Source organism: Chelonoidis abingdonii, chromosome 13, assembly GCF_003597395.2.
Source record: "Chelonoidis abingdonii isolate Lonesome George chromosome 13, CheloAbing_2.0, whole genome shotgun sequence".
In the NCBI taxonomy this organism is placed as follows: domain Eukaryota; kingdom Metazoa; phylum Chordata; order Testudines; family Testudinidae; genus Chelonoidis; species Chelonoidis abingdonii.
Window position 1 is genome coordinate 16,248,197 of NC_133781.1, and position 26,896 is coordinate 16,275,092.

At 50.8% G+C, this 26,896-nt stretch overlaps 1 protein-coding gene across 1 annotated transcript; it reads left to right on the forward strand.

Annotated features, from left to right (window-relative positions):
- Positions 1–1,818: 1,818 nt before the first annotated feature.
- Positions 1,819–26,326, forward strand: ST6GALNAC2 (ST6 N-acetylgalactosaminide alpha-2,6-sialyltransferase 2). The gene is made up of 10 exons (XM_032792821.1): positions 1,819–2,004; positions 16,010–16,102; positions 18,354–18,411; positions 20,101–20,275; positions 22,193–22,358; positions 23,314–23,452; positions 23,885–23,988; positions 24,824–24,907; positions 25,326–25,425; positions 25,816–26,326. Exons 1-10 carry the CDS (start codon positions 1,895–1,897, stop codon positions 25,981–25,983), a joined length of 1,197 nt encoding a protein of 398 aa, XP_032648712.1. The 5' UTR covers positions 1,819–1,894; the 3' UTR covers positions 25,984–26,326.
- The last annotated feature ends 570 nt before the right edge of the window (positions 26,327–26,896 follow it).

Here is a 26,896-nt window from a genome sequence, read left to right on the forward strand (position 1 = left end):
GAAAGCTTTTCACAAAGCGATCTCTATATCTGCCTTGTTATGCCTCTTCCTCAAAGGAAACCTGCACAACTCTTTCAAAAGATCAGCCTGGGCATAGGCACTGACTTCCCCTCTAGCTTGACGCCCCCTTCACCTCAGGCCCTGTCCCCACTCCACCCCTTCCCCCAAGCCGCAGCCCTGCCTCTTCCCACCCCTGCTCTGACCCCACCTCACTGCACCCCTTCCTCCAAGCCCCCGCCCCAGTCCTGCCTCTTCCCCATCTCCTTCTTCGAGCCTGCCCCATCCCCACCCCTTCTCCTCCCTCCCAGAACTTCCTATAAGCCCTGTGAAAAAGCAGTTCCTGTTCCTGGGGGGAGGGGGAGGAGCTGGTCAACAGGGCCGGGCAGGTGAGAGGAGCTGGGGGGCAGGGGGAGCTTGGTTGTCAGTGGGTGCTTAGCACCTGCTAATTTTTCTCTATGGGTGCTGGAGCACCCATGGAACTGGCACCTATAAGCCTGGGAGCTTAAATCCATAACTTTGCTTGACATTAAAAATCGTGGTCTTAAAAAACATTGGATTTATGGTTTATTACAACAATCTGTAATCCACTAACTCCTCTTTTTGTTCTATGACTACAGTGGTGTTAATGGGCCACTTCACCTCAAATGGTCCCTTAGAATATATGTTAACTACTTATGCTAGACAATCTGTTCAATCTTGTATTTGTCTGTGACGCTCTTAGGGCTTGTCAACACTTACAACCCTGCAACGATGCGGCTGTAGCGCTTAGTGAAGACGCTACCTGTACCAATGGGAGAACTTCTCCTGTCAGTGTAGGTACTCCACCTCCTTGAGAGGCAGTAGCTATGTCTGCAGGAGAAGCCCCTGAGTGACATAGTGCTGTCTACACTTGGGGTTAGGGTGGTCTAACTATGTCGCTCAGGGATATGGATTTTCTGCACCCCTTCTTCTTAGCATATGTGCAACATGCCTCAGCTGGCACATCACCAGGATTCATCACTGAATTTGGTCTGCTTCTCCGGCCCAGCTACTGATGGGGAGTGTGACATGAACGCTTACCAACATAAGTCTGCAGTGTAGAGCAGGGTTTAGCACCTTTCCCAGACCGGAAGAGCTGCCTGCAGCTCCAAAGCTTCTCTCTCTCACCAACAGAAGTCAGTCCAAGGAAAGAGCTTATTTCACCCAGCTTGTCTCTCTCTGTGTCTACACTAGAGACACCCCTGAGAGACATGGCCTTAAGGTACACAAGGTAACTACACACAGGCAGCCTTGCTAGGAGCTGTGTCTGAGGTCGTGTCCGTTGTTTATTTCGGGGGAGGGGCGAAGGGTTTACAGGTCAGTATTTGTGGAACAGGTGTGTCAGCCTGGGAATGTGACTCTGGGCACCTCCCTGGCCCTGCGGGCCCGATTCTCAGCTCACTCACCGCAACGCCCACGTCCGAGGATTGGCTAGCAGAGCTGCGGACCGCGGAGTTACTCTGGGTGCCCGAGAGATCGGGCCGCCCTGGGCCTGTGCACGCTGGCGTAGGGGCCGGTTCCAGTGGCTGCTGGATTTGCGGCAGAGTTGTAAGAAGCAGCCGGGGGGACGGGAAATGGCATCTCCCTCCTGGAGGACCCACTGAACGCCTGGTTCCCAATTCAAAGCGCTTCCATCGCCCAGCGAGATCCCCCCGCCCCGCGCTGTGCCTCCTCCCCCGCCGGAGGGACCCCGAGAGCGGCAGGGCAGGAGGGGCCGGGGCGGGGCCGAAGCGAGCGGCCGGGCGGGACGCGCACCGGGAGAAGGAGCCGCCCGGGAGCGGGGCGCGTTCGGATTCCTGGCTCGCTCCACGCCCGCTGGCGGCTGGAGTTTGCGCTCCGGGGCTGGGGGCTCGGCGTGGCGGCGCGACACCCCGGGATGGGGGCTCCGCGCTGGGCGCGGCTCTGCCTCCTGCTCGTGGCGGCGGTAACGCTCTGGGTGCTCCTGTGTGGGCACGACCGAGACACGCAGGCTTCCCCGAAGCCCAGGTAAGGCGGCGGCGGCGGCGGAGGGGGTTGGCACTCACAGCGGACGGGAAGAGACAGTTCCTGAGAACTTGTGGCTACAACAGTGTCCTGCGGAAGGCAGCAGCGCAACACATGATCTGCGGTGGGGCAGGAGCGGGACTTGCACACAGAGCGAAGGACGGACAGACAGACAGCAAAGAACACACCCATGGAGCGAAGGACGGACAGATAGACAGACATATAGTGAAGGACAGAGAGGGGCACAGAGCAAAGAACACACATGGAGCGAAGGAGGGACAGACAGACAGACATATAGTGAAGGAGAGACAGGCACACACAGCAAAGAACACACACATGGAGCGAAGGACGGATAGACAGACACAGAGCAAAGAACACACCCATGGAGCAAAGGAGGGACAGACAGACAGATACATATAGTGAAGGACAGACACACAGAGCAAAGAACGGACAGATAGACACACAGAGCAAAGCACACACCCATGGAGTGATGGGAGGACAGACAGACAGCGAAGGACACACACACACACACACACACACACGGAGCGAAGGACGGACAGATAGACACATAGTGAAGGACAGACAGACAGACAGACAGACGGAGAGAAAGACAGACACATACCCAGAGCCAAGGACACGCATACAGAGCAAAGGATGGAGAGGCAGACACACAGACACACACAGAGCAAAGGACAGACAGGGAGACAACAGAGTGGAAAACACCACCTTGGAGCCTGAGGCAGGCAGCAAAGCGCAGGAGAGAAGAGGGGCATTTTCAATCTGGGCCTCAAGGGGCTGGTAGTAAAAGAAGACAGGGAATGTTAAGTGCATAGGGATAAGCCGGGCTTCTGGCTGCCCTTAGCTTTCTGTCAAGCCTTGGGATGTTTTGGCCAAGGGCCGTGTAACGTGCTACACAGAAGTCTCTCGCTGGGCCCAATCCTGCAAGGTGCAGAGAGCCCGCCATTTACATTGGTTTACATGATTGAGCCCCTCCTCCCCCCCAAGTGCTAGAGCTCCAGCTGGCGTAAATCAGCATAGCTCTAGTGACCTAGGTGAGAGCTACACGGATTTACTGAACCCCAGCCGCAGATCTGGACCCTGGACTTCAATGGGCCGAAGCTGATTGATCCCAGCTGGAGATGCAGCCCTCTGAATTCAGTAGAGCAGTGCTGATGTACACCCGCTGGAGGCCTGACCCCCAGCACTTTGAACGTACCTATGGCATCTTGTGATCACTAACCTGGAGAGATTCCCAGCCACTTGCAAAACTTCATGGACACCATTTCCTAATCTCCTGGGATCAGCCCTGCTCAGCTGCCAGGCCCTGAAAGGACCCCAGGAGGGTTCCACCCACTGCCAACCCAGATGGTAAAAATGTTGAAGTAGCTTGCAATATAGCAGCCATGCATGTGGGAGGCGAGTTTCACTGCAGGGCATTTTGCTTCCAGGGACATAATCCATCCTGCTTTGCTGGGAGGATCATGTAGCTTGTGCAGTATTTGCACTTGCATTTACCTCTAGGAGCATTGCTCACCTCTGTGTCACGCAGCCTTGGGTCAAGTAAGCGGATGTAACAAGCCACTCAGGGTGATAAGTTTTTACTGTATCAGCCAGCAAGTGAGTCAGCGACTGGTACTGGCACTGGCATCTCACTGTGCTATATGTAAATACAGTGGGAATCATCCAGCTGTGGGGATTGGGGATTCATTTGGATATTGCTGTGGATCTCAGACATGATCCACACCCTCCCTCCCTTCTAGCCGCTGTCTAGCAAAGCTCTGCTAAATTCTCCCTGTCCCTAATATGCATTTCTAATCCTGTGATTCCTTCTCCTGCTGGGAAGTGGCACAACTGGAAACCTCAGTCTTTACCTCTGTCGCTCTCTGCCGCCTTGTTTTAAAGGTCAAGCAGCAGTGGACAAGTTGTAGGGCAGCCACGCTTCTGCACCCTCATGTCAGTACTGAACAACAACATCTAGTGATAATCAGGAGAGAAGAAGGACAAGACTTGGCTCTCAGACAGAGCTTTTCATCCTACAGAGTGCTGTAGAAAGTGTTATTGTCTCCATTGTATGGATGGGGAAACAGAGGCGCATAGCGAGGTGAAGTGATTTGCCCAAGGTTCCATATAGCAGGACAGTGTCAGAGTATGGAACAGAAATCAAGACCCCTGACTCCCCAGTTCAGTGACATAGCCACTGGACAACGCTGCTTCCTGGGGCCGTTGGGGATGCTAAAAAGGAGAATATATTCGTAAAATCAAAATCCTAATCCCAAAACAAGGTTAAAAGTACCAATCTGGATCATTAAGCCCCCTACATTCTAAACAAAACAGCAACATCTGCCACCCCACATTAAATCAAAACCCCTAACTCTAAACCGAAACTAGACAATCAGAAACCTGGAACCAAATTCCTTATCTCTATGCACTCCACTGTAGTTACTTCCCTTGAATCATAAACCTAAGCCAGTGTGTATCCAAATTGATAACCTCAAGGCCATTTCTGTAACTCAATGCCTGGGTTGTGTGTGTTTAGTCTGTGTAGCCAAGCGCCAGGCTAGAGTGACCAGACAGCAAATGTGAAAAATCAGGACAGGGTATGGGGGGTAATAGATGTCTATATAAGAAAAAGACCCCAAAATCAGGATTGTCCCTATAAAATCGAGACATCTGGTCACCCTACGCCAGGCCCACAGAACACAATCCCAGTTTAAAGCAAGCATGCTGTTCCTGCACTACCTGCAAGACTGGGAGATGAGCAGCTGCCTTGCTTCATTTTATAGGTAGCTGAATTTCACTGGTGACTTATATTTAGTGTGTATTTTGGAACCATTCCAGATAAGAGGTGCTACATACATGCAAAGCTGTTGCTGTGTACATGCCCACTTCCACTCTGTGAGTTTGATTCTCCAGTGCTTTTGCACAGCTAATCACACCTGTGCAAAGCGGATGTAAAATGCCACACAATCCAAATATGATGACCATTTTGTGCAGAGGGAAGTGGTTGTAGGATGGCCACCATTTCAGCTGACCCAGGATGCTCCAGAGCTACGAGCATGAGCTGCTACTTCTTGGCTACTTGTTACAGCTGCAATCCTCTGGCTTGGCACAGAGGGGGACCTGTAACACACACTCACTCACCAGTGGGTGACAGTTGCACAGGTTGCAAAGCAGTGCGGAATCTCAAATGCCAAAAGCCTTAGTCCATGGAACATAAAGGCCTGGCTCCTATTTTTCTTTCCAAATGACGTACTTAGAAACTTCCGGTGTTGGAATGATTAGCATTGTCATTCATTATTAGCACACAGGAAAAGATTGTTGACATTTCCGTAGCCCCGTCTGCCCTTGCCTGCGAGTGTGATCCTGTGAGAGACGGCCAGCTGTGGGAGTTCCACATCTCGCAGCAGGTCCTCAGCACTTTGCAGAGCAAGGCCTTTTTCTGGAAGGCCCTCCTTGGGGTCCTTCTCCTGTGGATTTGCTTAGCCCCTGAATGTGTGCTTAACGCAGCGGAGTTCCACTGCGTGCTAACAAGTGAGTTATCTACAGGGAATGCGGTGGGGAAATGAGCCATTGGAAATACCCTTTTTTAAGATTCCACAGCTATTAAGACAACCCACCTGCATGCTTTGTGGACACTGAAAGATCCCAGGAAGGGCTGCCAGCAGACACAAGGTCGGAGTGGTTCTTTGGTGCATCACCTGGTGACGTCATGATCTTTTGACATGATGCCCTGAGCCATCACCAGCTGTCTACCCTGACAGGGAATCTGGGGTGGCTGCAGCACTAGGCAGGCCTTGCAATGCCCTGATGTTACTGCTTTATGTCATAGCCTCGCTCCAGGATCGTTTAGCTCAGAAGAAACTTGCAGGGAAGTGAGCTGCCAGCAGAGGCTTGCCTGCATGTGAGGGGCAGGCAGGCACCCTGGCAATATAGGGTCTGAGGAGATCCTGGAATGCCTCAGGGCTTGACAACCTTTGAGCAAACTGCATTGGGCTTGTGACTGACATTTTCAAACTCGCAGGGAGTTAGGCCCGCAAATCCCACAGGAATTCAATGACAGTCAAGCACCTAATTTCCTAGGCAGCCTCACTGTCCCTGCCAAGCCTGCTTTTCTTATTGGGGGTGGCATTTTAACAAAATACCCCCACTACTCCACCAGTAAATACCTCAGATTTACACACAATGGTTTAAAAAGTGGCTCAGAACCACCCGTCTTTCCAAGAATGCACCAGGGGCCTGATCCAAAGCCCACTGAAGACAGTGGAAAGGCTCCCATTGACTTCAGTAGCCTTCAGCTTAGGCCCTGAGTAAGTAACCGTCCGGCTGCTCCTGCAGCGAAGTGGGTTCGGTTCACCTGAGGGAAGGGGCAGGGTCTGTTCCAAAAATCAGGTCTTAAGTGGCATGTGGGAGGGCTCTGTTGCTCCAGCTAGGGATGAAGGACTCAGGTTCAGGATTGACTCACAGCTTTTGGGACAGTAGCAACCCCAAGAAGGGGATGGGATGACTCCTTCCTAAACTGCCACTTAGGGGTGTTTTAACGCAGATGTTTTAACACTGCAGCCCCCACCTCCTGCTAATCTGTCTTCCACTGTCCCTGCTGCAGGAATGCTGGGAATTAGGAGAGGGTTCAGTGGAAGGCAGAACAGATGGGAACAACCTTCCTCTGTCTGGGTGGACATCCCTTCCAAAGCTGTGCCCTGGCCTCTTGGGATGCAGCAGAGCACTGAGAAAAGGACAAACAATCAGGACAGAGAAGTCACTCACAAGTCAGCTTGAAGCAGGAGCGACTTCTGTCTGCGAAGCCCTTTGACAGTCATGACAACTATGGAAGGGCCAGCCTGCTGGGGAGTTGGTGGGGAGGGGGAGGAGAGAGCCTATTAACTTTCGGGAGGGAGTGGGCCCAAGTTAATATTCGGCCACAGCTCCTTGTGGCAGAGGAGCTGCAGGCCAGGTATAAATTCCCTTACACTCCAGGGAATTCCCCACTGCTGCAGGGAGCCTCTGCACCAGTCCTGGGTGCTGGAGTGTCCTGGGGCATGGACGGGTATGACTGGGGCAGGCCTGCACCTGGGCAGTTCTGCATCCCTGCCATGGGCCATTATGGGAGGGAGGGGGCATGCAAAGTAGGGCAGCCAGTAGAGGGTTGTTCTAAATAGCACTGGGGCCTGTACATGCCGTTGTAATCCCCTAAAAGGACAGGCACAAATTCTCTCTCCCTTGGTTCCTGTGCAAGCCAAGGGATGAATTGGGCCCAGTGAGTTTAAACTGCTGGTTTGACACCATATAGTGCTTAATCACCACTGGGAGTGCTTAGATCTCCCAGCATTAGAAAAATCATAGGGGTGGGATTTCCAAAAACGATTGGCCTAACTCTGCTGCCATTGATATCAAGGCCAAAGCTGAGTGCTTGTGAAAATTCTACACTAGGTAAGTAGGGGGAGAGAGAGATCTTACAGCATTTCAATACCATGGGAAGATGTTCTCTCACCTGTGTTACTTGGTTTACTGGCAGATTGCAAGTTTTTCCAGCTGTTTTGATTTTTCCAACCTTTCTCTTGAAACATGTAAGTTTTTGATCAGAGGTAGGCCCAGCCCAGGGCCCCAGGGCTGAGCCCCTCTTCAGCTTTGAGAATAGTCGACTGTAGATCTGATTCCGGCTCTGAATGTCATGACTCTGCTCCTCTGATTCTACTTTTTAGCTGATTGCATTTTGCAGTAGAGTCCCAGTCAAATGTACTTAAGCCTTATTTTAGCAGGAGTGGTCTGTACAGGATTTAAAGCTCTTTAAAACTCCACATACTGTAAGATCCCTGGAATGCAATGTCTGGGAAGGGGAGGGGACAGTCTTTCTTTTTAGTCAGGACCTTTCTTGGAGAAAGAACAAAATATTCTGTGCCACTCAATTGTTTCAGGGACAGATTCAGATCTTATCATCTCTGCAAACAAAGTATCTGAGAGAGAATGGTGGGGAGTCTCAGATAAACTACATTCCTTTTCCCAAGCTCTCGGACAATATCTGATCACAATTTGGCAGGGGATGGGGTAGACACATTATTTATTTCTAAGCATGGGTGACTTGACTACCTATGTCTGAAGGATCATTCAAAGACTGGGAGGGGACAGATCTTAGGAATGGCTGCAGTTCAAAGAAGCATCTCTGTGACTTTAATGGGACTTAAATACGTGCTTAAATGTAAGTGTATAACCTCCAGTGGACTGGCTGAAAAGAGGGAACCTGAGCGAAGCCTTGCTGTTGGGCCTGACTCTCTGTGATCTCAGGGCATTGCCCCAGGAGCAGGTCGGGGTGAGAACTTCAGAGCAGAGCAGAGTAGCTCTGGCTACCATTCCTGTGCTCGTATGACACAGACAGGGATGCCTGATGGGGGTTATCAGCCACTAACTAGAGAGCATGGGGAATTTTTTAAAAATTATGTTGAGTATTGGATACGGCTGTGGATCACCCCCAGCATGCACTGTGAATTTCTCCGTTTTGCCCTTGGAGTCACAGTGGAGAGCTTGGCTCCCTCCAGAACCCATAGATGGTGCTCCTTCGATTGGCTGGCGATGGGTGCAGCAGCAGTTGGGGGCCTGATGTACTTAATTAAAATACAGCCAAGACCCACCCTGTGGTTTGCTGCTGCACATCCCATTCAGCAAACAAAAAATGTATTGCTGCCAGCACAAGACTTCCAAGCTCATTCCACCAATGACCTCTGCGTTGATGGGTCCGTAGTGCTTGCAATTTGAGGAATGGTACCAGTGAGCAGTCTGCTGTGTAAGGACAGCAGTTGCTACCCAGCTGCCTTGCACTTTAGCCTGTGAGCACCCTTTGCAATGGACATCTTACTATGAACAAAATATTCTGGTATAATTTGGCTTCCCAGATAATTTGGGCAAGGCAGATTTATTTAGATTGAATCACACACCCACACAAGGGGACCTGAGACTAGAATGGCTCCTCTAGCTTCAAAAGCTTTCTGCCTCTTCACAGTGAGCTCCCGTACTGCTACCAGTATCAGGTCTCTTATCTTCTCTGTACTCCAGCCACTAGGGGTGGCATCAGCCAAAGGCTCTGCATGAGCAAGGCCTTTCAGTTCATGTTTGACTTTATGTGGCATTGATTGAGGCATGGGCTTGAAGTGGATAGAGCCACTTTACCCCTGCTACGTGTTGTGACAGTTTCTAACCAGGATAACTAGTTTCTGAGTCTTCAGACCTGCTCCCATGTGTCCTGAGGGACCCTGCCCCTCCATGCTTGCCAGTAGCAGCTGCCCTCTTGATGCGGTCACCAGCAGGTGACATCTTGGAGCTGATGGCATCCCCCACATCGGGTTGCTGGCTAGGCAGCAGCGTCTTTGGCACCTGTTTCTCATCTGGTCCACATCACTGAATCGGAAGGAGTCCAACACCATGAGTATCAGTTCTGGTGCATGCTGCACAAAAGGTGCCAGGGTATATCTGCCCTTCAAGTTGGGGGCTGTTCTCAGTTCGAGGACATGTACCTGCTTTAGCTCCAATCAAGCCAGTATGCTAAAAATAGAGCGTAGCAACCGCCGCACCAGCAGCAAGAGTGGCTAGCTACTCCGTGTGTGTATCCAGGCTCTCGGACAGGTACCCAGATACAGTTACTCAGGATGCTGAGGCTGTGCTCTATCTTTAGCTTGATCAGAGCTAGTACCAGTATCTCCTTGAGCTGAAAATTACACTCCCAGCTTGAAGTGCGGACGTAGGTGCAGTGTCTACACCTGGCCTGAAGCGGAGGCCTTGCCTGAGAGCCTGAGTACATCAGGAAAGGCCAAGCAGAGGAGTCAGGGCTGAGCTGTCTCTAAGAGGGGGTGAGGCTTGAGGAAGAAGATGGCGGGGGCTTAGGGTGGGTTTATTTCAGTTTTTGCCTGAAGGTGGCAAACTTTCTCTCGGGAATCTCCTTCTGTACAAGGGTGAACGTGCGCTGGGTCGGCCAAAAATATTCCAAGCCCGTTGTGGGTCTGGAATGGGCAGACCAAAGCCCTGTAATGTCATAAACTAATCAGATTTCACCACGGGGCAAAGAGAGACCCAGAGCTCCTCAAAGGCCACTGCTAGAGCACCCCTACCTGGAACTTATCTCAATCTCTCCCCCACTGTCGCCTCACCTGTAACTTATCAGAAGCCTTGTTTTTTCCCTTCCTCCCACCATGTACCAGCCTGTTTTCATAGCCACTTCCATTCTCTCCAATCTCTGTTCAGCAATCTGAAGTCCCTCAGTGTGTGTAAATGTAGGGAGTTAGAAAGAGCATGCTAGTATTTGGGACAAGAAATCTTTATGAAAAGGGCTTACCGTGCATGTACAAGGGCTACTTTTCAAATCCAAACCTCCACCCTGCGTCATTTTCTCTTCCCTAAACACCCAAAGCAGTAGATTGTTCTCTACTACCCACTTTGCAATCCTCCTTCTGCCAGCTATGGACATCTTCCACCTCCCTGAAAACATCACAATCATTTCATTGCTGCTTCAGGTCTGTAGAAATGCTGAGTACTTCAGCTAAAAGGGGGCTGCAGTCTTCAACCCTGGCCAGGCATACTGGGAAAAAGGCAACTCACCATTACTGTATTGTTAGGGGGGTCAAAAATGCTGGCTGAACTGCCAGGTATCAAGCGAAACGCAGCTCCACCATTAATTTATTCAGATGACAGTAGTGTCTGCAGGCCTCACTGTGCAAATACGCAGTTAGGCACCATCCCTGCCCTGAAGAGTTCACAGTGTAATTAGACAATGCAGGGGGAGAGGGAGAAAGAGAATATAAGTTGCGCAAAGTCAAACGGCAGGTTAGCAGCAGAGTTGGGACTAGAACTTGCACCTCTTGCCCTCCAAGTCAGAGCCATTCAGGCCAGCTGTACCAGCCCAATCAGCAATTCCAAGGCCAGAAGGGCCTATTGTAATCATATAGTCTGACCTCCTGTATAGGAGAGGCCAGAGAACTTTCCCAAATTCCTAGAGCACAACCATCTGTCACGAGCCCATTGGAACATCAGTGAAAAGCAGCAGCTCAGAAGGTAGCATTGGGGGAGCCAGGGGGAAGCAGCTAAACTTGTTAAAAGAAAAGAATTAGCCATGCTGCTAGCAGCTGCCTGAGTCCAGGTTCACTGAGATTTAGCCCAGAAAGAGACACAAACTGCAGATTAAGCAGATTTCTTTGAAGGAGGAGATGGGGAAAGGGACTCTGTTGGCAATGCTAGTAAGATCTATGTTTGTGCTGCTCAGTAATTACCATCTTTGCTTCCTCACCAACTGGAGCATTGGTTAAAGGAAAACAGGCACTTGCTTTGATCAGCAGTTAGATCAGAATGTTTTCTCAGCGTGAAATAGTGCCTAGATATCACAGGAGATAGCCTGTATTGTATATTAGAAAATAAGAGGGATTTCACTCAGAGGAGGAGGCGACTGTGAAAGTGACATTCTTCACGACACTACAGGCAGCCCTATCATACGGTGTTTAAGGAGGACCCCTCAACAGGGCAAAAGGAGGGGGTCACATATCCTTGCTTCCAAGTGGTTGCAGTTGTGCATTCAGCCCTGTTTGGCACATAAGAAACCAGGTCTCACGTTAACTAGGCAGAGGGCACTCGGGAATGTCGTACATCCTGGGAACCTGGTGGAGCTACCTGGAAATCCAATCCTGGAGCAAGCTCTGCCATTTTTCTTACAGAAACCTGGGAAGAAGGACCAAGAGGCAGGCTCCGTTATCCACCTGCCTCTACCTGTCCCAGGCTCCTCAGACAATGTCTCTAACAACATGCTTCTTGTCTCCTCCACAGTAAGGCATTTTAATTCAGGCCCCTGATGATACGCATCCTCTCCCCAGCTGGCCCCCTTCATCCAGAACATAGGCTGCCACAGGAGTCGCTTTGAAGCGAACCTTCTGTTTGCTGATGAATAGGAACCTTTTTTCCCCTTTCTTAGGGGGCCCAGCTGGCAGGCTGGGATGCAGAGCTGCTGTAAACTTATCTCTCCTGCCTCTGAACGTCTAAGTATGCAGGTGGCCTGCAGCCTCTGGAAGGCATGCTCTCATCTACTAGATCCGTCTCTCTCTTGCACGCAACACACACAAGCTGAGCACCTGGTACTGTAAGCCCTCCGATTTCCTACGGAGAGCTTTCAGGATTGGGGCAGTTTTCCATGGAAATCAAAGCAGTTGCTCAGAGCAGTCTGGGAATGACCCCAACTCTATTACTAAGCCTCAAAGCTGATCAAGACTGTGCATGTTTTGAAGGTGATCCTGATAAACTGACAGCTGTCATCGTGGACAGAGTGGTAGAGATGGGGTGGCTGGGATGGCATGTGCCCTTTATTTCCCCTATCAAAGGTCTATGATTCTTTCTTGGTGGCAGCTGTGGCTCAAGACCCATGTAATCAATCTAGCTGGAGCCTGCAGAACAGCAGCCTAGATTCAGCCTTTGGAATTCATTCTCACAGGGGGTCAATGAGTCATCTACTTAGGCTCCATTTCAAAAGGGTCTGGGAGGCTTGATGAGTAGATATGCAAATTGAGTGCCCTGATACAGATGGTTAACTGTTATACTTCCAGGGTAGGAATCCTCCCACACAGCACAGCGTTGCCCAAGTGTGTTTTTTATCTCCATTGGAAACATGAGGGATTGGCCAGTGGCGGGAACTGGCTGCTGGCCTCCGTGGGCTCATGTACAGACATGTCATAGCTAATCCTGAGTTGTTCTGATCACTCCCAAGAGAGGCTTAAGGAAGAAAAAGATACTGGAGAGGCTGAGAAGTTCAATTTGGAGGGTGTCCAGATTGAGGCCTTGTTTCAGCCCATTATAGTTGTGGGAGCCAGCCACGGATTTCAATGTTGGATCTGACTGAACTCCTCCTGCTTTTGAGTGTGTTTCTATCCAGGGATTTGGCCTGGGCTGTTCTTTGGTTTTCTTTATTTAAAAAAAACAACAACCCAACAGGAACATGAATCTTTTTCAAACTGCAAAGGAGTAAAGAAAATAATCCAGTAGGTTGGGAACTGATGACTACAAGAGACTATTGTTTGCAGAGGAATTCTCCTTGCTCAGAGAGGGCAGCCCCAATGAGCAGGTGACAACTGGCTTCCTGCCATAAAGTGATCTGCTAACAGGTGACCTCTGACCCCAAGGGGAACAGCAGGCAGTTTAAAGAAAGGAACCCCAAGGCTGCACCCCACCCACTCCCCAGTGACCTCCCATTCTGCTCTGGGCCATGTTACCATGGTGACTTAGGGAGCCATATCAAGTCAGAGAGCTGGTACGGAGGGCCAGAACTACCCGAGCTTGGATCTCCTGGTGCCATGCCAGGAAGCTTATGTTTCTGGAAGGGGGTGGGATTCCCTTCAGCAAATGTGAATAAACCCAATTTCTCCCGGGTGGTTCTCCTGGACCGAAAGTGACTGCCGTGAGCGGTGTGGTTCCAAAGAGACTGGATATCCAACCTGTAGGTGGTGCCACTCCCACCTGTTGCTGCTGTCCCGTCTCGGGGGGCAGAGTCAGGGAGATGATCCCTCACCACTTGCCTTACCTTTCAGGCCTGAAGACAGAATGAAGGGAGGCCCTAGGAAAGTCAGACTTCCAGCTCACTGCACCCAGCAGCTGGCATGAAGCTTCCATTTCACTGCCACACATCTCTCCAGAGTATGGGGCAGGTTTGGATCTGCATTCACTGTTGACTTTGGACACTGCTGTTTGAACTCCAGAGCGATGGCATCTCGACCCACCTGGCAGTGAGCCCATTGTCCTTTGTGCCTACACAGAATAACAGAGACTCCCAGTGGGCTAAATCCTGAGCAGGCGAGAGCACCCTCCACTTTCATGGGTTCAATAGGAGCCATGAGTCCTCAGCACGTCCCTGGGTTTAGCATGACGACTTCAGTGGAAGGGGCCCAGCCTCTCACAGGATCAAGATCCCAGGTCATAAGCAACTTGATGCAGAAACCACAACAAGCCTCACTAACTGGTATCTTTCCTGTTCTGTCATCTAGAATCTAGACCTGCCCAGAGCAAGGTTAATGCCATGATGCTAAAAACACAGGAGCCCTGTCTACACTACAGCTGCACTGGTGGTAATTATGGATCTTAAATGTGCCAGTGTAGATGCAGCCGGGGATGCAGGGCCAGAGCAAAGCTGTATGTCTGAGCCCCACTCAGGTCAGTTACTGTGCCTTTGAGGGTCAGTGAAAGGCCAGGAGGCCCATTTCTCTCACTGCACCAGGCAGAACATATTGAGGGAACACCAGGTGCTTTGCTGCTGGTTAGCACCGGCTAAGGCTGGATTAACCATCCCCCACCCTGGTCTGGTCTGGTCTGTGCTCTTTGGGGGCTGGATTGTCTCTCATTCCCTGCATCGCTGCCTTGATGGACAACAGTTAATATTTAAACAGGAACATTTTTTGCTGAATGATAAATACCAGTCACGAAGCTAGCTCGCTGCATTCCAGCTTAAAACGCCTCTCCATTCCTCAGCCTCTGATGCCAAACACCGTGCCCTCCTCTTCCTGAACCACCTCCTTCAGACTCACCCCCAGCAGACACTGTCCCAGCCCACTTGCCTCTGTTCTCAGCTACAAAAAGACAGAAAAACGTAGACTTGTTCTCTGCAATTGTGGCCTCTCTTTTTAAGATTGTGAAGGGTGCCAGCCATGAAAGTTGAGGTTTCCTGTTTGCCCACAGGACAGTTACAGCATGGGCAGCAGCAGTACAAGCTTCCCCACACCACCCTGCCAGTGCTCCTGGGTGAGGGGACCCCGCTAGGGGGAGGAGGGGAGTTCAGTTTCCACTGGCCTTTCCATTGACTTCTTGGTCTCTCTTCTGAGAATGCCCACTTTGGGCTAATTGCATGGGTAGTTTCTCAGATGTGCCCCCTAAGAACTCATCTAAGACCCACCTACCATTTCATGTGGGCCGTGAAATAGCCATCAGATGCCAATGACTACAGCTGGTTGGAAATTGCCCAATAGAGCAGATTTGTCAGAATATGCTGATTGGACAAAGATCAAAATGTTTCCTGGGAATGTACCAATTTGGTCTAATGTTTCCTGGGAAGTTTCTCAAAATGTGTTTTGTTTGTACTGTTTTGACTTCGATATATTAAAAGAAGCATTTTGATAAGATCAGAGTGAAATATTTTCAGAATATTTCATTTTGCAAAAAGTTCTGCGAGAGACATTTTTCCAGATGGGGACAAAACCAAGTTTTGGAATCTTGGAGTTTCCCCTACAATGGAAATTGCAAATTTTAACCAGCTCTATTAATGACTGACTCCTGACCAACCTGTGCTAGATTTTGACAAAAAAACCTAGAAGTGAATGGCTCCTTAGGAACCTGCAGGACGGTCCAGTGTCCCCACGTTTTCCAATAAAACAATGAAATCAGACCCCTTCAGTTTCACAGATTGCCCCAACTTCCATCATTGGTCTCATCATCTTGGTATTAGTTAATGTTGAAGTGCTGGAGACATGAAAGGTGCTAAGAGGTCGGCTAATGGTGTAAAATACTATACACCTTTCATGCTCCTCTGGCATGCCTGGAGTTCTTCACTTAGGTATATTGTACAGTGCTATAGGATAGATTGGTTCCCTGCATGTCTGATGTTAGAAGATATACATGTCACAATGGGCAAAACTGTTGAGGTCCCAGCACTGAAAAGGGAAAACCTCTGGTTTGATGTAGCACCCAAGTCACCTCTCCAACCCAGTGTCCCCTGAATTCTCCACAGGAGCCCCCAGCTTTTGCATGTCTACTGTTCCTCTACCTGAGACTGACACTGCTGGGTTCGAGGCCCTTACCTTTTGGCCCAGCCAGGCCACGTTCAGATGTATCAGATCTCAGGTTGTCTCATGAATCCAGTTGATGCTCAACCGGTCTATGCTGCTGGTGGTACTCCTGTGCTCACATGTTCTCACTTGAAGAGGACAGAGGAGGTCTGATAGACATGGGAGGTGATGGCTTGGCTGCACCTTCCCCCCTGAGGCTCTCTGCATGGTCTCTGTTCTAGCCTGCTGCAGTACGAGTTGCTACCGTTGGTGCCTGGAGGGATGTCCAGAAATGCCGGGAGCCATGGCCTGAGTAGAGAAAGCAGCATGGACAGGTGAGTGGTGCTGGGGTAAGGAGGAAATTAGTTGCCATCTCTCATGTTTTTCCCCTGCCAATTGTTCTCGTTGGAGGGTGGGGGTTACTGTGGCCTCCTAGACAGGGGATGGTTCCAGCAGCATCAGATTGCTGGGTTTTGTTATTTTCCTTCCCACATGAAGGTTATGCAAGGAGAAGGCGCTGGGCTGACAGCCCTGGACAGCAAAGCCCTCTAGGTATCCCCAGATCACGCAACAACAGGACCAGCTTTTACCTTGTCTTGCCAGTGCCCCTCAACCCAGCCCTGGAAGGCCCATCTGTAGGATGGTATGGAAGTTTAGTCCCCTGCCTCTGCGCTGAGACTGCCAGCCAGGGGCTCGCTTACTCCCAACGACTTTCTCATGATTGGACTAGAAGGAGGCCAGCACCTCAGCTCACAAGGGACCCCAGGCACCTGCCAGATGGTGCCAGCCTTCAGTGCTGTCTGGACCGGAACTGGCCACCACGTGGTTTATTTATTTCCATTAATCTAACTGCTTGGTTAGAGGGCAAGGGCCCCTCTTCCCCCGGGCTGTGCTGCCCATCTCACCCGCTCTTCCCCCCAGGGTGCATTAACTTCCAGGAGAGAGCCCACACCAGACCTGTACGTGACCGATGCCCCATAGAGTTTACAGTTTAAATGGACAGGGGCTGTCACCCCCATTTTACAGCGGGAGCCGGGGCAGAGAGCAATCAAGGGCCTTGCCCACAGTGACATGCTCACTATCCTCCCCTCGTGCCAGGACACCATGTGGCAGGGGTTCTTTACCATCCTGCCCCTTGTTGCTAGGCAGGTTCCATGGCTCAGCCCTCCAGTCAGGTCCCCTTCCCATTTCCGGCCGCTTCCAGGGGTAAGAGAAAAGTCCAAACAAAACAAACCCAGAGTCTCCTGGCCTTGGCACCCAGCCTTCAGTCCCCACCTGGGACACCTAGTGCTGAGGCTTGTCCCTCCCTCTCTTGTTGGGGGAGGGGAACCCAGCCCACCTGCTCCTCTGGGTTCCAGCCCAGGGACGTGCATGGGGCAGCTAAAGGTAGCTCCTTATAATCCCTCACCGCTACTCTTGCCTTTGCCTTGTTTGTCAGCCTCTCTCACAGGGCTGCAGGCTTCACTGCCCCGCTCTGTCTGTAGTTCAGGCTCCTCACGTGGCTTCTTCCCAGCCAGCTGCTCCCTCAAGTTCCCTCCCTGGCAGCTGGGTTATGCCTCAGGCATTTAATGACTTTGTTGCAGGTTAGCTCTCCGCTTAGCTCTTCTCCTAGAGCTAGGTTCTCATTCAGGCCAGCTGCAGGTCCTCAGCCGGCTTCTCCTCCACTTGTCCCTTTCCCCCCTCATCTGAACTTTCACCTTATGTGGGAGGTGGCGAATGGCTTCAGCTAATGCCTCATCATCCCCTGCTCTGCGGGAGGAGGCAGAACATATGCTGGTTCCCTTCCCAAAGCTCATCCCAGTTCGCTAGGAGGGAGACAAACGTTGTCTTACCCACTCTGCAAGACTCCTGGTCCCAGGCCCTTAAAGAAACAATGACAAGTTTGCCCCCCAGACACTACTTATTCCTGGGACTGCTTCCTCTCTACCAATGTCTCCTATTTTCCTAGGTCCCTGCATACATCTGCCTGGTGCCCAAAAGCTTAAAGGGCCATGCCTTGGGACAGAGGTGGACTGCCCCCTCGGGCCTACTACCCTTAAGGGGACAGACTGACCCTATCACAGTGCCAGTCTGGTGCCTTAACCTAGTGCTTAATTTGTGCCTGGGCTTGCCACATTAGTTATGAAAATAAAAGAAAAAATTGCTTGAGCCCCAGCACCTCTTTCATTACAAATTAAACACTGCCTTAACCGCGGGACCAATCTTCTTCCTTATTGCCTGCAAATGGAGTCAAGAGGGCTCAGCACCTCTGAATCGCTGGTCATCTCAAACTGGGCTCTCAAAACCCAAGGTGCTCAACATTAGTGCACAGATTTGAACGCTTAGAGCAAAGTGACTAGCTCAAGGTCACACATTGACCCCGTATTGGAATTGGGACTAAACCCCGGGTCTCATGACTCCCAGCCCCCCAGGCACTAATCATTAGCCCATCAGGAATCTCACTAAGAGGGGTAGGAAGAGCTACAGCAGAAGCTGTTGGACCTTCTTATGATTTCCCAGCACATGAAAGAGAAATGCACACAAGTGAAATTCAACGTGAAAAGAATATTTAGCTCTTCTCTTTTTTTTTTTATTTTCCCCCCACAGAGGGAAGCCATCTAAATATTCTTCTGAGCCTGGCAAGGCTAAACCCACCAAGGAACAGGTAATGAGCGTATGCTTAGCGCTGTCATTCTCATCACTTTGTCCTTGTTTTTCCAAAGTTTTTAGTTAGTTTGGGCTCTGGGAAAAGAACCTGATGAGGAAGGGGAAATGTTCTCTGAAAATAAGGTCTGTTTATTTGAAAGGTGTTTGACACCCTCCTCCCCCACCCCCGCCCCATGGCACTTCTTCTAAGAGACTGAGTGATCCTAGATTTGCAGGAAGGATAGGCAATTCTGGAAAGGTTGGAGGTTTGGTTCAGAGAAGCAGACAGTGTTTCAGCCACTCATTAGCTCTCCCCAGACCTCCTAGGCCTGCCTAACTGGATTGGGACTCTCAAGGGACAGACATTTGCTTTTGAATGCCTGTGACTTTCCTCACAGCAAGTTTGTGCCTGAGCACCCAGCTCTGGGTGGAACCCAAGGAGCAAGAACATGAAAGATACTAATGGAAAAGCAAGTCAAACTCTTCCGAACCTCAGAAGAGCTGAAGTATGTGGTGAAGGTGGGGGAGGGAGCTCTTTTTTAATCCAAACAGCCATACCAGTGATAGCCTGTGTGATGGCACTGGACTAGTGCAGGAGTTGAATGTGAACTGTATTATGTTTTGCCCAGGATGTGACTGGCAAGAGGCTGGCCTTCTCTGCACCTTCCCAGTGAAAATAAATAAGCAGGAAGTCTTAGCTGGTGGGTGGTAGAGGAGGAGCATTAAGCAGCATGTGTGGGAGTGCTAAGCCCAGGTCTGTACTGTCCACATAAGCCAAACTCTGGTAGAACAGTGGTGGAATATCAATGTTCTACCAAGGCAGGAACTTGCTTCAGTGCCATTTGAAGTCAGTGGGAGTTGGATCTGGTCCACAGTGCCGAGTTCTGCAACTCTTGCTCACCATCGGGCCCACTGTCCAACCCGTCTCCACTGGCTTGCCAAGCTGTGGCAGAACCCCATTAGAACTCCGCTTTTGTATGGCTTTCACACTGGCTTGCCTGGCCAGTGTAGATGGGGTCTGCCTAGTGCTCAGCTCCCCAGCCTATATTCATGCTTTCCATGGACATGCTTGGTCTGGCTATGACTTCAAGCTTTAAGACCAGCCAAGGAAAGTAAATTTGAGCTGTGATGAGGATCAGTAATAAGGTATTGGAAGCCCTTTAACACAGAATAAGTCTGTAGAGGAGACAATACTGCTACTGTTTATTGAGCACTCTTCATCTCTAAGTGATTTGTGAGCTTTGATTAGCTGATTCTACCAACATCCCTTGTGAATTGGGTATCACCAGGCTCCTTTTACAGATGGGGAAACTGAGGCAGAGAGCGGGGAAGTGACTTGCCGGTGGTCACATAGCAGGACAGTGACAGAGCCATGGAGAGGATCTAGGAGTTCCCAGCTCATAGTCCTATGCTCAGACCAATTTGTATAGAAGGTCCTTGAGGCAGGGTCCATCCTTTTGTTCTGTGTTTGTACAGCACCTAACGCAATGGGATCCTCCTGGTCCATGATTAGGGCTCGTACAGGCTCCCGCAATCCAGAAAAAAAATAGTAATAATAATGAATGATTCAAGCTGCTGCTGGGGTTAGCAGAAGTCCATAGGTGGGTGAATCCCTTTCATGCCTCCCTGGCATCTGGTAAGGAAGGGAGGTGTTAAGGAGGAGTGTGGGATGATTGCAAGACCAAAATGTGGTTCCTTCTTCTTTCAGGCCAGCTCGTGCCCCCAGTCATTGATGTCAATAGTGAAGGCGGACGCCAGGTTCGGGAAGCTCTTTAGATTCCATGTCCCAGTGCTGATGTGGGCACAGCACTTCACCGAGGAGACGTGGGACAGGCTGAAGGAACGCAGCGTCCCGTATGGCTGGCAGGGCTTGTCCGACACAGGTAATGGGAGTGATGGTGCACTCCAGACCCCTTTGTGACATGCCAGAAGCCACATTCCTGGTCCCAGGAATAGTCTACCCAATAGCCATCTGGTGGGGACAACATTCCCATGCGGCCCACCGAGGCTGGGACTGGTACCTCCATTGTGTTGGGTGCATTATAAATACAGTAGGTTGGATAAAAGAACCAAAGGAAAGTGACGTAGAGATGGAAGATTTTGGATCCCATCACCAATTCTCTTAGCCGTCCAGGCCCTGCTTTCCATTTATAATTCCTAGCTCCGATATAGCACTTTTCATTGGTAGATCTCAAAGCCCTTCACATAAGAGGTCTGTATCATTATCCCCATATACCAGTAGGGAAACTGAGGCATGGAGTGGTGAAGTGACTTACCTAAGAGGATCAAGCAGCTCCCTGACAGAGCTGGGAATAGAACGAAGGTCTCAGCCTAGGGCTTGAACCACTAGGCCACACAGCTTGTCTTACACAGGGGTTTGAGCTGTAAGAGGAATAGGTTCCCAGGGTTCAGCTCTAGCTGTGTCAGCCTAACCCTGCATCCCAGCACTGCCCCTGCAAGCTTCCTAGCAGACGCTCATATCACAGAAGCCTCCAAACTAATGAGCTCTGACTGGCAGAGAGGCCAAGGAGTGAACGGGCCATGGAGCATGAGCTCCCTGCTCACCTCGAGTGGCGGCTCTTGCTGTGGAGATACGTGGGCAGGACAGTGGCAGGGAAGCTGCCTGTGCTGCAGCTCTTGGGAGGGCTACTCCTCCAGCACTGGGACAGGCACCTTCCACCACCACTCGCTTGCTGTTTTGAGTGGGGCGGCTATGTGGGATGGGAGAAGGGAGTGGAGCAGCTGGGGTAGGTGAATGGGATGGGAGTGGGGGGAGAAGGGCAGCTGGGGTGGGGAGCGGGATGTGGGGATGTGGGTGGGATAGGGTAGCGAGGGAACGGGATGGGGGGAGGGGAGCAGAGGTAGGGGAGCAGGATAGGAGTGGGGCGGGGAAGCAGATTTACAAATCAAGTGATTACACTAAGATTTCCCCTGCTCCCAGCTTCTCTGTAGAGCAGCCATCTCATCCTGTGCCTGAGGGGAGGCAGGGGAGGGTGGGCAAACCACCTCTGAGGGTAAAGGGTGATCTCTGACAAGAGGCTCACCTCAGGTTGGAAATGCTGGTGGTTGCTCTACAAACTTCTTTGCCACACACAGAGAGATTAGCTGGAGGGGCATGTATGGGTATGGCTGGGTAGAGATCATCCAACAGCCCAGGCCTTGATTAAAATGCCTGCTGTGTAACCAGAGAATTAAATACGTTTTAACTAAAGCCCCTCCTCCCCGGGGAGTCAGAGCCCGCGGGGTGGGAGGGGACAGTTTGGAAATGCTGCAATCAACATCTTGTGACATTTTCCTGAATAAAAGGTCCCAGTGTCTGCGCAATTATTAACTCAAACCGCAAGGCTCTCAAACAACCCGCTCCATTGTTGCTGACGATTGGCTGCTGGGAATTGTTTCCCTTCCTACCCGACACCCACCCTCTGCACCTCTCCAGCTGCCAGCAGCATGACTCCCTAATGGTGAGGTGACAACAGAGGCATTTGGGGGCTGCGTGGGCAGCACCAGCTGCAAAGAGTCATGCCTGAAAGGGCCAGGGCAGGGTTGCTTCTGTCTCAGCACACCTAGTAGGGCAAAGGGAGCAGAGAGCTCCATAGGCCCCTACCACAAAGAGCCGTTCCTTTCTGACTCAGATGGTAGCCTTTACACTGCCCCCGAGCTAGCCAGACACACCCGGGGAGGGCTGGGGAGCCGGCGGAAGTCTGGATTGGTGAGCTCTGAGCTGGGCCCAGTTTAGATGATGATGTAGCCATGCAATACGTGGCTGGTGCTGACTAGCCTCTTCTTGCCTTGATCTGCAGCCATTGCCTCCGCCTTGCATCTGCTCAATGACTCTGCCAACAGCTGGCTGTTTGACAAAACCAGGTTCCCTGAAGGCTGCGTCCGCTGCGCCGTGGTTGGGAACGGAGGGATTCTCAATGGATCCCGGCAAGGCAAGGAGATAGATGCCCATGACTTTGTTTTCAGGTATGGAGAGCTCAGCAGCCCATGTAGTCTGAGGGAACCAGGGGCACTTACCCATGACAGGGACTGGGCCAGCAGGGTCATTGTGCTCCTTAACTAGTGGAGGATCCTTCTTAAAGATCTTGTGTATTAATAGTGAGCAGGGTCTAATGGGGTCCCAGGGCATTCTCAGTAGGACAGCTTCGGCTGTACATTTCACACCATCTTGCAGCCATGGCTATTACTGCTGCCCAATAGCTTGTCATGTGGCCCAGATGCTTCAACAGAAGAGGCAGGATTACACAATGTTAACAGAGACCATATGGCAAATCCCTTTTCCCACCGTTCCCCTTTTAGGCTGGTTTGGCCTTTCCTGGGTGCCCCAGTGTAAGGGACGTTCCAGTCACCTTGTACCAGCACTGCCTCATCCTGTGGGATTACCTGCCCCCAGGGTAGGATGTGTGCAATTAGGAGGAAGGTGTAACTGCTGTCAGTGCTTCCAAGACTGCGCCTGCACTTTGGTCAAAGGGAAGGCATCAGTGCAGTGCTCTGCACACCAGTGAGGGAGAGGAAAGGTAGGCCAAAGACGCTAGACCAAATCCCTGGTGCTGTAGAGGGGCTGAGAGATATTTACTGTCCAAGTGAGAGAGACCTAATTTTGTAGCGTCCCATCTGAGTGACGCTCCCATCCCTCCTCATACAATAAGTGGATGGTACCCAGCTTGGATGAGGAATGAGTCACCCCTGCTGGAAACTGAACCAGGACTCTAGGCAGCAAAAATGGTAGAGCCGGCCCTGCACGTGGCCCTCTGTGCCATCCCCCTGTAATAAGGTGTGAGGGACTTTAGGTAACAACTCTAAACTGGCACACAATCCCAATTAGCAGCAGCACTGATAGGGAGAGAATTGTGCTTAGTGCTTTGTGGTGAAAGACCGGTCCTGAATCAGAGCCTTGGTCTTCTCACTTCTCCACCCACAGGCTAAATGGGGCAGTGATCAAAGGCTTTGAAGACGACGTCGGGACCAAGACGTCGTTCTATGGTTTCACGGTGAACACAATGAAGAATTCCCTGATCGCCTACAGAGAGTACGGCTTCACCCAGATACCCCAGTCCAAGGTAAGCTGTCCGGGCTGGGGGTTGTGCAAATATTTGGTTGGACCTGGAGAGTCATCCAGGCCGTGGCAACACCCACTGCGGGATGGAGCTTTGCTGACTATCTTGGCCTTGCTGGCCATTGACTCACACCACTTGGAACCTGCGTAAAGGGCAGGAGGCCTTGAGACCATCAATCCATGACTCCTCCTGTGAGGTCGCCCCGGTTGCTTTCAGCTCCACCAGAAACCTCCTTCATGTTTGAGAAGCGTTGGATGTCCCTGGGTCCCCATGCTCAATCTTACCACGAAACAGCATGTGTACGTTTAGTTGTCCTTTATTAGTGAATGAGGCTCTTACATCTAAGTGGGGCTAAGGATGTGACAGGATGTCATGCTGTAGCGCCTGCTACACCAAAGCATAATGTATTTTGTCGTCCCCCCACCCCCGCTGCAGGACCTGCGGTATATTTTCATCCCCTCGGACATACGCGATTACATCATGCTGAAGTCAGCCATACTGGGCAGCCGTGTCCAAGAGGGTTATGACAAAGGTGATGAGTAAGTAACGCTTCCAACCTTTCTGCCCACCCTGAGCCGTCTCGGGCATAATGCTACTGGGCAATGGATGTCCTCCAACTGCAGGGTGGATATAGCATAGACAGCGTTAGTGCATACTGCCTTCTGCAAAGGTGTCTCAGCCCTCTCTAAGGTACTTACAGTCTGTGTATTCATCCTCACAACACCTCTTTGAGAGAAGGGCCATTATACAGATTGAAGTACAGTCACTTAAGTGACTGGACTATGGTCCCACAGGAAGGCTGTGGCAGAGCAGGGACATAGGTCTCCCACATCCCAGGCTAGTGCCCTAAACACTGGACCATCTTTCCTCTCTCTGCCCTGTCTTCGGGCCTGAGCAGCACCTCATTGTCACAACCTCAGTTGGAGCAGCTCTGAAAGCATGGCCCAGATGTCCTCAACAACTGACCCAGAAGTAATTTAATACAGAAAATCTCTGCACACAGAAATTAGTCTCCTCCCTTCTATTAATGACAATCATTTTTCATAAGCACCCTTCATTTGTAAGCAAAGTTAGAGGACAGCAGGATCAAAACAAGGCTTACGTTGTACATTTGGCTGCAACTTTAACTCCATAATAAAAAATGAAAGCCCTTCAGTGTCTTTTTGAGTTTCTGCCTCAAAGGAAGTGTTAACTCTGTGCTCCAGGGAGTTGTATTTTTATTCCATTGTTTAATATTTTCTCTGTCTGATACCTTTGCTGCGGACAACAGGCACCACTGGTCCGTCTAAAAATTCAGATTCTTTTCAGGTGGTAATATAAACACTGAGCTGTCTAAATATTGACTTGAAATGAAACTATTTCTTTTGATCACAGCCCACGGACGTATTTTGGACCAGAGGCATCTGCAAAAAAGTTCAAGCTGCTGCACTCAGATTTCATACATTATCTAACAGTGAGGTAAGGAAAATGAGGCACTGCCTCTGGGGAAAACTGTCTCAAAACACTGCAGCTCATTCAGCAAATAGCTCTGGAACTGCCCCAGTTCTGTTTACTGCAGCCTGCCCTGCAATCCAACCCCTCCATCTCAATCCCACCTGCTCACTGCAGTCTTCCCCCATCACTGAAATGTACTCCAGTCCCACTCAGTGCATTACATCCCTGCCACTGGAGTCCAACCCACTGTGATCCATCTTGGATTTACATCCACATGCTCCCATTCATTGCAAGCCAATCCAGTTTCTTGCAGGCCACTGTGCTGGTGAGTGAGCATATTCTCGCAGGGCCATCACGCTCCTGTGGGAGATGCACATTGAAGATTCGGGCTTATTGCTTCTGAAATCTCCTTTCACCTGTTATAATCCCTCTTTGTTTACAGATTTCTGAGATCTGAAATAATAAATACGCAATATGGGTATCTCTACATGCCCAGTACCGGTGCCCTCATGCTACTGACAGCCCTACATACCTGTGACCAGGTAAGAGCCTTCAGGGCTACCTTTCTTCAGTGCCTAGTAAACTGCTGGCTAGCATGATTAAAGGCTGATGGAATTAGTGTGGGGTGGAGTTAAAGCATGTCCCTGGCTTGGTTCTTAACGATTCTGTTATAGGACCCAGAGATATTTGGGTAGAGCTCACGAGCCCCAACCTGGTATGAATCATTTCACTGATGATGACTGCTCCAGTATGCTACATAGATTCCAGGATGTACCAGGTACATGGGGCGGCACCAGTGGGGCACTGTGCCCCACAGCTGGCTGGCTGACTGGGTAACTCCGTATCTGAAGCCTGGGGTCTGGGCAGCCTAGGACAGGCCGGGCACCGATCCCACCTCCTGTCTGTTCTGTTACTCTTTCCCCTGTCTGCAGGTCAGTGCCTATGGATTTATCACGGACAATTACCGAAAGTTTTCAGACCACTACTACGAGCGGAAGAAGCAGCCTCTTGTGTTCTATGCCAACCATGACATGCTGCTGGAGGCGGAGCTGTGGAAGAGCCTGCACAGGGCAGGCATCATGAAGCTGTATCAGCGGTGAGGCTGGGTGGCATGTCCCTTGGACTCCTGCTGTAACAAGTCATCCTTCTCTTCCCCAAGGGCTCCCTTCTCCCTGACAGGGCCCATCTAGAATTCATGGGCAACCGTGGCAAACTGAGAGCTCACCCAAAGCCAGCCTTACAAGCTGGAGCAGATGGAGATTGAATGAATTGCAAGGCTGCCTTCTGTGAGCCAGGGGTGCTACCTGGAGGATTCTGCTCAGATGTTGCTGAGATGGCAAAGCGAGTGTGGAGAGGTCTCTTTCCAGGGAACCTTCTGATTGGCTCAAGACAACAGACCCTGCCTTTGTCCCAGAAATGCCCGGGTTCCTCCCATCAAATACTGACACCTGCAGGGAGCAACTTCTGACACTGGGAAATGAAAAGGGAATTTCAGAAGCAATAAGCCCAAATGTTCGATGCACATCTCCCGAAGGGGCATGATGGCCCTAAGAGAAGATGCTTGCTCACCAGCACGTTCCAGTTTCCTATCGCCTTCCTTTGAGTATTACATGCTGAGCACAGAGCTTGGATGTGAAAAATACCCAGCCTGCCGTTCTCACCTTTCCATCACACACAAGGGTCTGCCATAACCCTGAAGAGCCTAATTTGTTGTGTTCAAAATCTTCATGGTGGGACACATCACAGCCACTATCCCATAGTGGAGGAGACCTGGATGGAGCTTATGGACATTGCTCCTCAATAGACTGGATGGGTAGGTGAAGAGCATTGTAGCCAGGCAGCCTTAACTGTATGAAGGCCCCCAGAGCCACCACATGCACGTACACTTCACTTTCCAACCTGTGCTTCAGCCACACTCCTGGGGCTTTCACTCCACATTGCGATGTCAACAGAGGGTCTCACTGACAGATGATGATGGGGTTGTCACAACTTAATTAGCCCCTCCCTACAGTA

What these genes read in the sequence shown, in the direction of transcription:
- ST6GALNAC2 (XM_032792821.1), top strand. Translation starts at nt 1,895, where the DNA reads ATGGGGGCTCCGCGCTGGGCGCGGCTCTGCCTCCTGCTCGTGGCGGCG. An exon ending in CAGGCTTCCCCGAAGCCCAG is followed by an intron (nt 2,005 to 16,009) that starts GTAAGGCGGCGG and finishes TCTCTGTTCTAG; the next exon opens with CCTGCTGCAGTACGAGTTGC. An exon ending in CCCTACATACCTGTGACCAG is followed by an intron (nt 25,426 to 25,815) that starts GTAAGAGCCTTC and finishes CCCTGTCTGCAG; the next exon opens with GTCAGTGCCTATGGATTTAT.